The sequence below is a fragment of the Branchiostoma floridae genome, chromosome 9 (genome assembly GCF_000003815.2).
Source record: "Branchiostoma floridae strain S238N-H82 chromosome 9, Bfl_VNyyK, whole genome shotgun sequence".
Taxonomy (NCBI): Eukaryota; Metazoa; Chordata; class Leptocardii; order Amphioxiformes; family Branchiostomatidae; genus Branchiostoma; species Branchiostoma floridae.
The window spans coordinates 3,959,886-3,972,985 of NC_049987.1; the positions used below are offsets into that span (position 1 = coordinate 3,959,886).

General features: G+C 40.1%; 1 protein-coding gene across 1 annotated transcript; it reads right to left on the reverse strand.

Moving 5' to 3' along the window:
• Positions 1-5,049: 5,049 nt before the first annotated feature.
• LOC118422392 (cytochrome P450 2F3-like) lies at positions 5,050-9,694 on the reverse strand. Its single transcript, XM_035829914.1, has 4 exons — positions 9,122-9,694; positions 7,931-8,123; positions 7,038-7,570; positions 5,050-5,166 (listed from the first exon to the last, which is right to left on the reverse strand). Exons 1-3 carry the CDS (start codon positions 9,284-9,286, stop codon positions 7,494-7,496), a joined length of 435 nt encoding a protein of 144 aa, XP_035685807.1. The 5' UTR covers positions 9,287-9,694; the 3' UTR covers positions 5,050-5,166; positions 7,038-7,493.
• Between the last annotated feature and the right edge of the window lie 3,406 nt (positions 9,695-13,100).

The window sequence follows — 13,100 nt, forward strand, 5'->3', positions numbered from 1 at the left end:
TTTGCCAATTTTTTATAATTTAGATATTGCGTAAAACGCAAAAGTATGACAAGACGACAAAATACACAAAATGTAAGAAAATTCGTTCTTTATCTCTGAAATTCGTTGAGCATCTTTCGAACCTCGCAGTGCCGCACCGGTGCCCCAAGTTCAGTAAGATACCACCTTCAAATTGCACGAATAGCCCTGAGATTCTACCCGATGTCACTACTCAGGGATATAGTTAGAGATATAGTTTTCCTTTTTATCCCAACCATACAGTACAATATAGTATTGTCTTTGCAACAACTTAGAAAAAAAGATGTTGATTTAGATTACTTTGGAACTACATCAATGTTTAGCCGTAATACTTGTACTGGGCATTGTCAGTTTTCAGTTTATCTTAACCGTTAATACTAGCATTAGCAGCTGTTAGCACAATGTGTCTTGAACGTTTTTCATGTTGACTAATAATGATATCTGGCGAGCTTGAAACAGATTATGTACTAATTCTATTAAAATGTATTTGCTTCCTAAATATAGATAGATAGCTGCGTATGAGCCTTAGCGTTATAAGAACTAATACATTTATTAGAATTATTAGTTTGTGTATTTTAGAATGCGGGCCAGGTATAGAGCATAATATATTATCTTCGTAATCCATACCATATATATTCAGTACATCATTATGGAGCCTATTATAAAAAGAGGCAGGCTTTTTAATATATGTAAATTGATCGATTGCCGATAAAACACATTGATACTACGTGTTGTTTGCTTATTAGATTATGTAATATCAATGAAGCGTTGTCGTCTTGAACATCTTTTGTTTGATTCACATCAATGAAAAGAACATGTTACATTACAGTCATTTGCAGTCATAACTATTTTCATGTAATATTTATTAAAACTACTACAGTGGAAGCCGCTTAATTACACACCCAATTTGCTAACGAATTCCTTGCAATTATCCGGCGTTTGCGATACTGCGAAGTTACCCAGGTGGACCGCACCACCACGGAATTCGGGGGTTCCGTGCAATTGACCGAAGTGTGCGTTTATCCGACGTACAATTAACTGGCTTCCACTGTACTATATATTTGCTGAAAGTTCATAATATTGATAAAGTTATGAAATGAATGACAGAATCAGTTCTTGGGAAGAGAAACCAACTTATAAGCTATCTGGACATGTAGCACTATTAAAGTTCAATTTTATTCCACAAGCTATCTGTTGGGTATTCCTTAGATATTATCGCATTGCTTTAGGTTTACGTTCAGACTCCCTCGGACGAAATGCACAAAAAAGCTCGGACGCGTTTTGTTTGTATCTCAGCGGCCATTAGTACAATTACCCCAAATGTAATCCGGTGCCCATGCGTATGTGCTCTGTATTCATATCTATATAACCGGTATAACCGCCCTTCTGCGTAACAAACAAGCTTCTGTATCTGTATCTATATAACCGGTATAACCGCCCTTCGGCGTAACACAGCAGCTTCGCAGGCACGCGGCGCAACAGCAGCTGGTTATATTACACTGAACGACCCGTCACACCTAACTTTTGCACATCTATCTACAAGCGTTCTTCCCAGAGAAGATGCCCCTACAATGTTTGGTGATAACAAATTCATTTCTACGATAGTTCTGGCAAAGTACGAATCTATGAACACATCAATCCTAGGTTTGTCACTCTGGTACTTGAAGGCATGACTGTTTCTTAAGAAACATTTTACAGGAACAATTTCAGTTGTGAGTTATTGCACAGTTTAATCATTAAAACATCTCGACAAATGTCATAGTTAGAGTAATTTCAATAATATAACTATAATGGTACGCCTCTCTCTCTCTCTCTCTCTCTCTCTCTCTCTATATATATATATATATATATATATATGTATATATACTATTAGCTAAGGTTTGTTATATTCCCTCTAAGGTTAAAGATAATCAAGAATGTTATGAAAATCAAAGCATTACATCATACCGCATTATATTAAAATTAAGAAACACATTTTAACTTATCAACCGTTAGGAAAAGAATTGGATATAACTAATTAGAATCTAATACGTTTTTTTAATCGTAATATCATAATGGACAAGAAGCTTAAGAAGTTTTGAGTTGAATGAATTTTAAAATGTTGGAATTGTGCACGATTATAATCGTAGTTTCATTACATTACTCTCTCACTTTCTCTTTCTATGTTAAATTAGATACAAATATGTATGTATGTATAAATGTATGTATGTATGTATGTATAAGTGTGTGTAACAATACAAGCCCAGCCAAGAAGAAGAAGAAGAAAATAGTACATTAGTGCTATGTATACCCGACTTTTTTTTGTTATTCCTAAGACGGGACCTGAATATTGTAAATTATACAATGAAAATTTGCAATTTGCAATCTTATTGTGCAGTTGCTTATGATATAGTCCGCCAATTCTTGAAGAAAGGGGTAACAGTCCAAATATTGATGCATTTGTATTTTACACTCATTTGGGTCAGAGATGTTCTTAAAGAGAAATGTTAAGATTTAAACAGTGGCGAGCTTTGTAATTGCGGATGTGGTGTGATCAAAGTAAGGCGATTCGATATTTTGCACATAGAAAAGCAGCTTCTTTAATAATAATATAATAAATCTTCTTTAATCTAATAATGTCATAACATCATGCATGTTTAATCAAGTATGTAAAATACTATTCCCTTCACCCCCTTACTTCGGCAATCAGCATAAATGGATCAGGTTGATGTATTGTTGCAAATCTCCCTGTCACAGAAGGCTCGGGAGCGCCCTCTGGCAGTTTAAAGCTGAAGCGCTGCAGCAGAGATGTGAAGATGAGAAAGATTTCCATGTTGGCTAACTGCTCACCAGGACAGACACGACGACCTGAAAAAATTTGTCAATTTAATACTCAGTAACATATACATTATCATTACTATGTTTTCAGTTGTGTTTGGAACTTTCATAGCTTAGTTAGTGTGATAATATGATGATACTTATTTCACGTTTTTTTGTTTGACTAATAAACTAAGGACTGGTATAAATCCAATTAAGAATTATTCAAAGATGTCCTGTACACACACACGCAGAAAGCACGCACACACACACAAACAGACACAAACATACACAGACAAAACACGCACACAAACATACGCACGCACTCACAAAAATAGTAAGACACATACAACATCCCTTCTTTGTCCTATCGGCATTGCCAGTCAATTCGACTGTTCACATGAAATGCCAGCCAAACGTAAATTCACAAAATACCTCATAGAAAACAAAGCATATTCAACTTACCGATGGAAAACGGAATAACTCCCTCTCTCTTCACATATTTGCCCTCCTCATTGATAAATCGACCGGGGTCAAACTTGTCCGGCTCCGGCCACATCTGAGGGTCATGGTGCACTGACCAGATGTTCACTTCTATAGCCGTGCCCTATACATAAGAAATATAAATCCTTGATATTGAATGTGTCACTTTTACTTCTTTGAAAAATTTGAGCCTTTACGATCTTCTTTTTCTCGAGTTTGCATTTTCATACACATAATACTCAACTGATTTATGTTTAGGTTAAAATCGACTTATAAGGTTGACGAAAGAGTCAAAAGTAATTTTGACAAATACGTAAGTCATTCTTTTGATAACCAAGCGTATCTGTGCCAATAACAACACAACTTCATTGCTCAACTAAAGACAAGTTGTTCTACTTTCATATATTTCTTTTAGTCAAATCGAAGTATTTCTATACAATAGAGCTAAGAAACTTTCTGTCTCCGATTCTAGACATTCGATTACAGCGTACTGCATGTAAAAATGCAAAATTCACATCCAGTAGGAATAGGTACTGGTAAAGAAAATTTAGGTTCAGGTACGGTCCAGAACCAGAGGATCAGGTCCTGGTCCGGACCTGAACCTGGACCTTATTTATAAAAATATCTGTCAAAACTTGTGAATGGTCCATTTTGCTGCGAATGATTCTGTTTAGTGCCTAAAACTAACGTTTTAAAAACGTGCAAGCAACACAAACCACCAATTTTGACTGTAGAAACTTGGTAAAATGATTATCAACTCTCCTTTTCTGCTTTTTTTTTTCAAGGACGTAAGCCCCAAAACCCCCTATCGTATCTGCTTGGAGATAAGCTGGTTACCAAACGCCCAAATAACATTGCCTGTTCCAGAATAACGAAAATATAGGGATGACTTCTGAAATTATTACATCGATTATAACAACAACGACCGCGAAAAGAAAGGAACGTGCATCATTTAACATCTGAGTACAGACGACATGCCAAACCTCATACGAATGCGGCAAACGGAACATAGAGATATCGGTGCGAACACTTAACACAAAAACCGTACACAATACTTTGCGGAATGAGCTCGAGGTTACCCTCCAGTCACAGAGTAAAAGGGAACATCCAGCATACCTTCGGGATGTTGTACCCCCTGAATACAGTGTCGTTACTCGTTGCGTGCTGAATGGTGATTGGCGCAACAGTTGCCAGTCGGCTAACTTCTGCCAGGGTTGCATCCGTATATGGCATCTATATAAAATATATAGTCATTTGTAAGTTCCATTTGTCGGTTGGTTGTAATTTTACATAAAAAAGAGATTGTGTGACGCAGCGGCAGCGCGTTTTTCCCAGGACCGAGAGGTCTCAAGCTCGAATCCTGCCATGTCACCGATCTTGTGCCTTAGGGAAAGGCACTTTACACGGCCTTCCTCACTTTACTCGGGTGAACATGATTATCTAGCTTCTGCTAGGGCCGTCCTTCCAATAGGACGTTAAATGAAGGTCCCGTGTCTGGGGAGACCCCAGGCTCGTTAAAGAACCCACCACACGTGCGATGGTGCGGTGTACGATTGGGCAAATCGTTCTGTCTGCAATTTACAATAGTCTTTTAGACTAACAGACGACAGTTTTGCTCATTTCATATTTTCAAAGGTCAAGTTCCATTATATCCCCAACTAGTACATGAAGATACGTTCTGTTCCTATCACTAGGATTTCTTACCAGACTACGATGTGCCATTGCCGGCTCCTGGTTGGGTCCCAGCATGCTGTCTATCTACTGCTGTACTTTCTCCTGGATGTCCGGATGGAGGATCATGTAGAGCAGGGCCCAACGTAAGGTGGTAGATGTTGTGTCAGTTCCTGCCAGGAGCAGTTGATAGACGATCTTGGAAAAAAAATGAAAAAAGAAACTCACAATTATTGATGATGTGTGGCCACCTTTATTTTAAAAGAGACTAGGAGGCCAAATTGCATTTTATTTCTTATCTATCAGGCTAAATAGTAACTAGTCTGAAGTGAAAAGTCGAAATATGACACAAACAAAAACTGATCATAAAGAATACGTATGTTAGCTGCAAGTTGATCCAGATATCATTACCGAAAATAGAATTTTTTATCTTACTATACCTTCCTGAGTCACAGTGCGGTTTCCGACCATCTCGTGGTACCACAGACATGATTTTCTGTGCCCGCCTACTTCAGGAAAAATCCCGCGAACAGCGACAACCACTCTTCTTGGTCTTCTGGGACCTGGAGAAGGCATTTGACAGCGTCCCAAGACCAGCTATGTGGGCAACCCTGAGGCGTTTTGGCTGTCCTGACCACTTCACAGACCTTGTGCAAGCCCTCCATGATGGGATGACTGGTCGTGTGGCTGTAAAGAACACTATGTCTGAGCCATTTGCCATCACTACTGGCCTGAAGCAAGGCTGTGTTCTGGCGCCAACCCTCTTCTCCCTTTACCTTGGGGCCATGATCCACGAGCTCCCCGACAACGCCTCCGGTATCCAACTTCGTTATAGAATGGATGGAGGCCTCTTCAACACCGGACGCCTTCGCTCCCGCAGACACACCACTTCCTTCACGGTACGGGAGCTGCAGTACGCTGATGACAACGCAACTCCTGTGGATACAGTCGACGCTCTTCAGAGTACTGTCGATGTCCTTGACGGTGCTTACTCCCGCTTCGGTCTCACTTCCAACATAGGGAAGACAAAGATCCTCGCACAGGGAGCTCCGGGGCATCCTCCTCCTGACACTAGTAACATCCGACTCCGAGGTGAAGTACTAGAGACAGTGAAATCATTCCCCTACTTGGGAAGCTTCCTCTCAGATGACTGTACGATGCAGAAAGACATTGACAATAGGATTCGGGCTGCACATGCAGCTTTCGGGAGGCTCTCCAAACGTGTCTTCCTAAACCATGACCTCAGTCTTCAAACAAAGATCATGGTTTTCCAAGCCATTGTCCTGTCTACCCTCCTATATGGCTGCGAGGTGTGGGTCCTGTATCGGAGAGATGTGAAAAAGCTGGAGCGTTTCCAACAGCAAAAACTCCGTGCCATTCTGAAGATAAAATGGCAAGACCGTGTCTCCAACGAAGCTGTCCTTCTCCAGGCCAAGCTCCCCAGCATTGAGACTACGATGGCGCGACATCGTCTCCGCTGGGCAGGACACGTCAAAAGAATGCCTACAACTCGACTTCCTCGCCAGATCCTATACTCCCAACTAGAATCCGGCACAAGGTTGCGAGGAGCGCCCAAGCGTCGGTTTCGCGACCAGTTAAAGGCTACCCTCCTTCGTTGCGACATTGACCACACTAATTGGGAGACTCTCGCGGAGAACCGGTCTGAGTGGAGACGCACCATAACGCAGGGGACAGATCACATGGAGCAGTTACGACGCTCCGAAGCCGAGACAAAAAGACAACAACGCAAAGAGAGACTACTACTTCCTCGCTCCCCACCCACTCTGCCCTGCACAAAGTGTCCCAGACTGTTCCACACTGCCCTGGGACTGAGCAGCCACTTCAGACACCGCCACCAACAATTAGCAAATGAGACTGGATGGACATGAACTAATGCTCGGTCACGAGCTGACGCCGATGATGACGATGATACCGGAGTTTTAGTGCATAATCTGAAAAATACTTATCTTCCATAAGAATGTGAAATAGCTGAAGTGTGGATATTTATCAAGGAATATCGTCACATACATTGAATTTATGGAGTCAGACAATTGTTTATAATGTCTTACCGCGGCATGTTCCTGCTGAGTGAAGGAAGAGTCTTCGTCTACCTGTCGTCTTTTAGACTCCAGAAGAAATGCGTCAATAAAATCTCCGATGTCATTCGGGTCGAATGTTTCTTCGTGCTCCATAATCATTTCTTTGATATGGTTCATGATCTTATCCTGAGCCTGCTGTATTTCTTTTTCACGAACAAAAGGAAGGATTCCAAGAGCAGGGAAAAAATGGGCCAAGTATTCAGACAAGCCTTTAGAGAAAACTCGATTAATTGCTTTGAGAAGACTTTTAAATGCCATGTCGTCATACTCATAACGACGGCCGAACACAATTGAACAGATGACGTTTGAAACAGCATTCTGCATCATCTTGGCGATAAAAAATGGTCGTCCGCCTGTTTTTGAGATTTCTTCACCAAGAGCTCGTGCCTCTTGAAGAATCTTCCCTTCCAGACTTCTCTTTCCAACTCAGAAGTCACGCAGGCTCATCATGGCGAACTTTCGGTATTCCTTCCACTTCGGGCCATAAGGTTCTTCGGCTATTCCTGCATATGAATATAGATACTATGTACTACAATATAATTTATACAACTACAACCAGGTGTAACACATGAAAAAGCGAACAACCATCGGGCAAACTTCAACTTGGTAGCTCTAAAGACATATTTAGTTGAGCTTGAAAATTACTTTTGCAATGTGTTTCTGGATACTTGTTTGACAACTTGTAGCCTTAGTAACTTTATGTCCTACTTGCTTTTGGTCACAAATGAGCTTTGATCTTTGTCAATCATCCCATTGAAACCCTTACTTAAGACTTGAAAAAGGGCCTTAATAAAAATGGGCAGCTTTTCAGAAATCGAGGTCCGAGAGAGTATATTCCAAGTTTTGTTGAAGGATATACTTACCTAAAGTTTTTCCATCTGGACTAAAGAAAGCTTCCCCAAGAGGACGGCTGGAAAAATCTTTGGCGTTCCTCACCAGTGCTTCGTGAATGGCGGCGTAACCATTCAGTACTATGACCCGTCTGGGGCCGAAATAGTAGGTAAACACGTCGCCGTGCTGCTTCGACCACTTGGCGTAGGCTCGCACGTGGGTAAGCTATGTTGAAAATAAGACATGTCAATCAGTGAATAATTTCATTAGGTTGGTAAAATACTTTATCACAAAATTCTTGATGCACAACTATGAATTTTATCAAGAGCCAACGTTTCGATAAACAGTTATAATTTTATTTTCTGCTGTTTGCTTTCATTTATTTTTGGGTGTTTGTACAGAACTATACTTTACATTTAGAACCACATCATTTAACCATTGTTACCTGACAATATCTATATATGTAACACTACTTTAGGTTTGAGACTGCATCACCAAGCTCCAGTGCACTGTAAACCGGTCAGGATAGCCCTAACGAAGATGACAAATGGTCATTGAAACGTTGGCTCTTAACCATGGTTGTGCATACACATTTTGTGATTCTCTCTTTTCACAATGTTAGGAATTTGTATTGAAGATATGAGAATTATTTTAATAGTTATTTAGTCACCAATCGACAGTGCACTTTTTATCGGTCACAATTTTCAGGTTAGTAAAAATAAACAACGTAATTTTTATTTTAATTATGGAATATCAAAGCTCTTTATTTGCAGCATAATAAACCAGAGCATAGAAAATCGTTCACACGGTGTCTCTCTGAAATTGGTAGTAAACATTTCTAAACAAAACTATGATTCCTCTGTCTTGGAGTAGATAATAATTGTTGCTCTTTATTTATGTTATCTAACGACATGTTGCATTAATTTACGTTGGTGACCTAATTGTAACACCACATCACATTAACTATGCATATATGTATTTTGTCAAGACGTTGGTTGAAAAATATCCTTTAATTCATAAAAATAATTTCGTTTTATATAAACATAAGATTGGGATACCTCGACAAACCAATCTAAGAATATTTGCTTTGGGGGACTTATTTACCGACAATTATCGAAGTTATGGTAATATTGCAATTGTCTTATTTTATTTCCATTCAGTTCGCTCCATTAGCACACCCCAATACTCATCATTTATAAGGTCTTGTAGGGGTAAACACTTACCTTGATCAGGTTTATGGCGTTACCGACAATCGGCAGTCCTCTCGGTCCTGGTGGCAGATTTCTCGGCCGCCCACACAGTACAAGTGTCACGATGACACACAGAACGGCTAGTAATATCACCTGTAGGCTACTGAACACTTGAAACATGTAGCCCCAATACGACATTGTTGTAGATATGTCTACAGTAAAAAGAATTCTGCTATACCCTATGTCTTCGGTAGTAGATACAACTGCCCCGACAAATTTTCCCAAACGTACACCCGGGCTGCTAATGGGAGAATAACAGTCTATTGTCTCACGCTTTGAGCAGTGTTTACTTTGCTGCACTGGTCTGTTTCATTTTATAGCAATGAGTGAAAATTGGTCTCGTTATATAATAATATTTTTTTTGCAAATTCGGGGAAAAGTGGAAAACAATTTGCCTAGATGAACATTTTTATTTCTAAAATGTCTTCCTCGTTAACAATAAGGTTATTAATAATAATTTAAAGTATGCTTACTTTTACGTATTAAAAAGTGAAATTAATATAGACACCATGTATATATAATGGTACAATCCGGCATCCTTGTTAATGATTGACACATTGTAGGCTCTAAACCACATACTGATTACCTTTGCCAGAATGGCTAAGGTTATGTTTTCGGTTTGGTGGTGTGGTTCTCCCCGTTTGTGAGCAGCATAACTCGAGAGGACTTCGATGGATGCAGCTGATATTTGGTGGGTGGGTAGGGGTGTGGAAGACGAAGGTCGAGTTCGATAATGGGCCTCCTAGCGGCTGGCTAAGGTACTGCAGCAGGACCTGCATGCTTGATATCTCGCGTTCCGGACATGCTGCGGTCGTGATTTTTGAGCGTTAGGGAGCCCTTAAAGCAGGGAGTGATTGCTGCGAGTTTGGGCCCCCTAGCGGCTTTCATGGAAGTGCAGGCGCCGGTTTAATTGCAAACTTTTGTCTGCGGACAGCATAACTCGAGAAGACTTTGACGGATGCAGCTGGTATTTGGTGGGTGGGTAGGGGTCTGGGAAACGAAGGGGGAGTTCGATAATGGGCCCCCTAGCGGCTTCCCTTGGTACTGCAGCGCAACTTCCGGGTGTGTTTTTCCATCTTCTGAACATGGTATGGCCACGAGTTTCGGGTGTTAGATAGCTGTTGTGCTCAGGAGTTAGTGACATAAGTTTGGGCCCCCTAGCGGCTAGTGTAGGGATAGCAGGGGCATTCTTGTCAAAAACGTCTGTCAGTACAACCCCACTCCACCTTAGCAGCTGTCAGCACAGTTGAGGGGTTCCTGGTCCATGAATAATGGACTGGCCTATGATCAGTCAGTACTGTGAGCAACCTGATATTTCAGAGGTGTAAAGGTCAGACCTTGCAAATGTGTTAGTTGACCCTTAGGCCATATGATCAAATTGGCAAGCCAAAATGATGGGCTTATGTACATAACAACGGTCTTAGTCTGTATTCTTCTCCTTCCTTTGAGTTTGAGAGGTCAAGGTACACTGTCATCTCCTTTTCACTACATGGTCTCAATTTGAGCTGTCCTTGCAGTAGTCTTTTAAAAGCCATTTTCAGTCTCAAAGCCTTCATGCATTCAAGTCTGTCTCCAAAGAGTCAGAACTTTGAAGCTTGAACTATGTAGAACATGTATCTTACCTTTTGGTTGTGTATCTTACCTTATCATATGGTTGTGAGATTTGGGGCAGAGCTAATTCAGAAGACAATTGCCCAGCAGAAATTACACGGAGGTGATTTTGTGGAAAATCTTTTGGGTGTACATAGAGATACAAGGAACATGAGGTAGTAGAGCAGAGCTTGGGACATTGTTCCCAATTGACTTACATATATTTAATGTACAGTCAAGTTGTGGCTACGCTTCAAACATTCGGACTTTTCAACACATCCCCTATTGTGAGTAGGCGCGTTATCACTCTGTCATCAAATTGAATATGAACTGATGAACAGCTGTAAGGAATTCAGGTTACAAGGCGTAAGGGAAATTTGAAACGATATCGGTTACTTTTTTCTATGGATGTCTGAATTCACAGACAATAAGTACATAATGTACATTGTTAAAAATGTGGTTGAAAGATATATATATCCAGATATGTTTTCATTGACTGTCTACAAAAAAGTAAAGAAGGGATTCTCCAGGGAATATTATATAAAATTTTCTAGATAAATATGTGGTATGGTGGGCTTTGTGCAAACTTAGAAGTAGTGCCTACCCCCTTGCAATTGTGACAGGGTGGTGGAAATGGTACTTGTTTCTCGATGCTTTAAGCTTGAGGGTGACTTCTGAACAGTTTCATACAACTAAAATGCACATTTGTGGAGTTATGGTTTTGGAGCTGAGGGGTTGCCGCACAAACCTGGACAATAGACTAAAACCACTGCGACAATTTTACCTTTGCCAGAATGGCTAAGGTTAGGTTTTGGATGTGTTTGTGTGTCTGTGTGTGTGTTAACAGCATAACTCGAGAAGCCTGGGATGGATCCTGATGATATTTGGTAGGTGGGTAGGGGTTGGGAAACGAAGGTCAAGTTTGATAATGGACCCCCTAGCGGCTTGCTAAGGTACTGCAGCAGAAACTCAACTTTGGACGAAATAACTCTACAACATGTTGACGGATCGTCATGATTTTTGGTATGTAGATAGAATGAGTGATGACTTACATAATGAGATACGAATTATGCACATCAACAGCTCATTTGCATAATTAATTAGGAAAATTTATAAATCCACAGCATTCCATGATAGGACTTTCAAACTTGTCACATATGTAGCTGGGAAGGAGAGAAATATCTATAGATATCAATTATGCAAATGATGACCTCATTTGCATTATTAATGAGAAAATATGAACATGTTGACGGATCATCATGTTTTTTGGTATTTAGGTAGCGTAAGTGAATAATGAGATACCAATTATGCAAATCAACAGCTAATTTGCCTAATCAATTAGGAAAAGTACAAAAACCCACTGCATTTCATTATCGTACTTTCATCAAAGTTGTCACATATGTAACTGAGAAAGAGGGAAGAGAGTAAGGGGTGTATTTTATTTAAGACTGAAAGAGAATAAGTCAAGAATGGATCAAAGGATCATCATGATTTTTGGTATGCTGATAGCTTAAGTAATGCTTGATACAATTTGATATCGATTAATGGTACCTTGGGATCTAATTTGCATAATCAATGTTGAAATTTTATAAACCAACTCCAAGCATATAATTAGAAAGAAAATGAAATGAGTAACGCATTTGTCTACAGACATCATTCTACATAACAAACCTTGTTATTTGGCAAAGGTATGTGTTCGTGGAACTCTAGTTCCTCATTAAGTGAGCAATAAACTAGGTCATCGTCCCTTTGTTAATACATGTGTATTCCATAATTCTATGCTATAATTATATATAGAAAGCAAGCTCGTGGTCGTCATTATGAGAAAGTGTGACGCTGCTTCCCCTTTATCCGAGGGGTAACCTATCTCCGATTCTTAAAAAAACAGGATATTTAGCAGCATGTGTATATCAAGCCGAAGGATGGTTTCAAACTGCAATATTATCAAAATATCACAGTATGAAACCACTGTCCGCCGTTTGGATATCCCTAAATATAACGTTACCACCGTTTTGAAATCAACTGATATAGGTAGCCCACGTATTAAGGTGAACTAGCGTTGCATCTGGATTTTGCGTGCATCCTTTCTTTCTTCCTTTCTTTCTTCCTTGGCCATGATCAATATAATGATCGTAAGATTTGGGGCGGTCGATGATTTTTAACGTTCTATACGTGGGACCTCCCTAACTGCTGTTAGGTACACATTTCAACCTGAGTTAAGTATCAAAAAAGCCTTTCCTGAGAGCAGAAGATTAGTGACATGACAAGATTTGAACTTTAGACCTATTGTGAATCCTTCAACAGTGCACAGAAATGGAGACAAGATGGCGGACAGAACGCACGCGGTCCCATGACCCAGAGG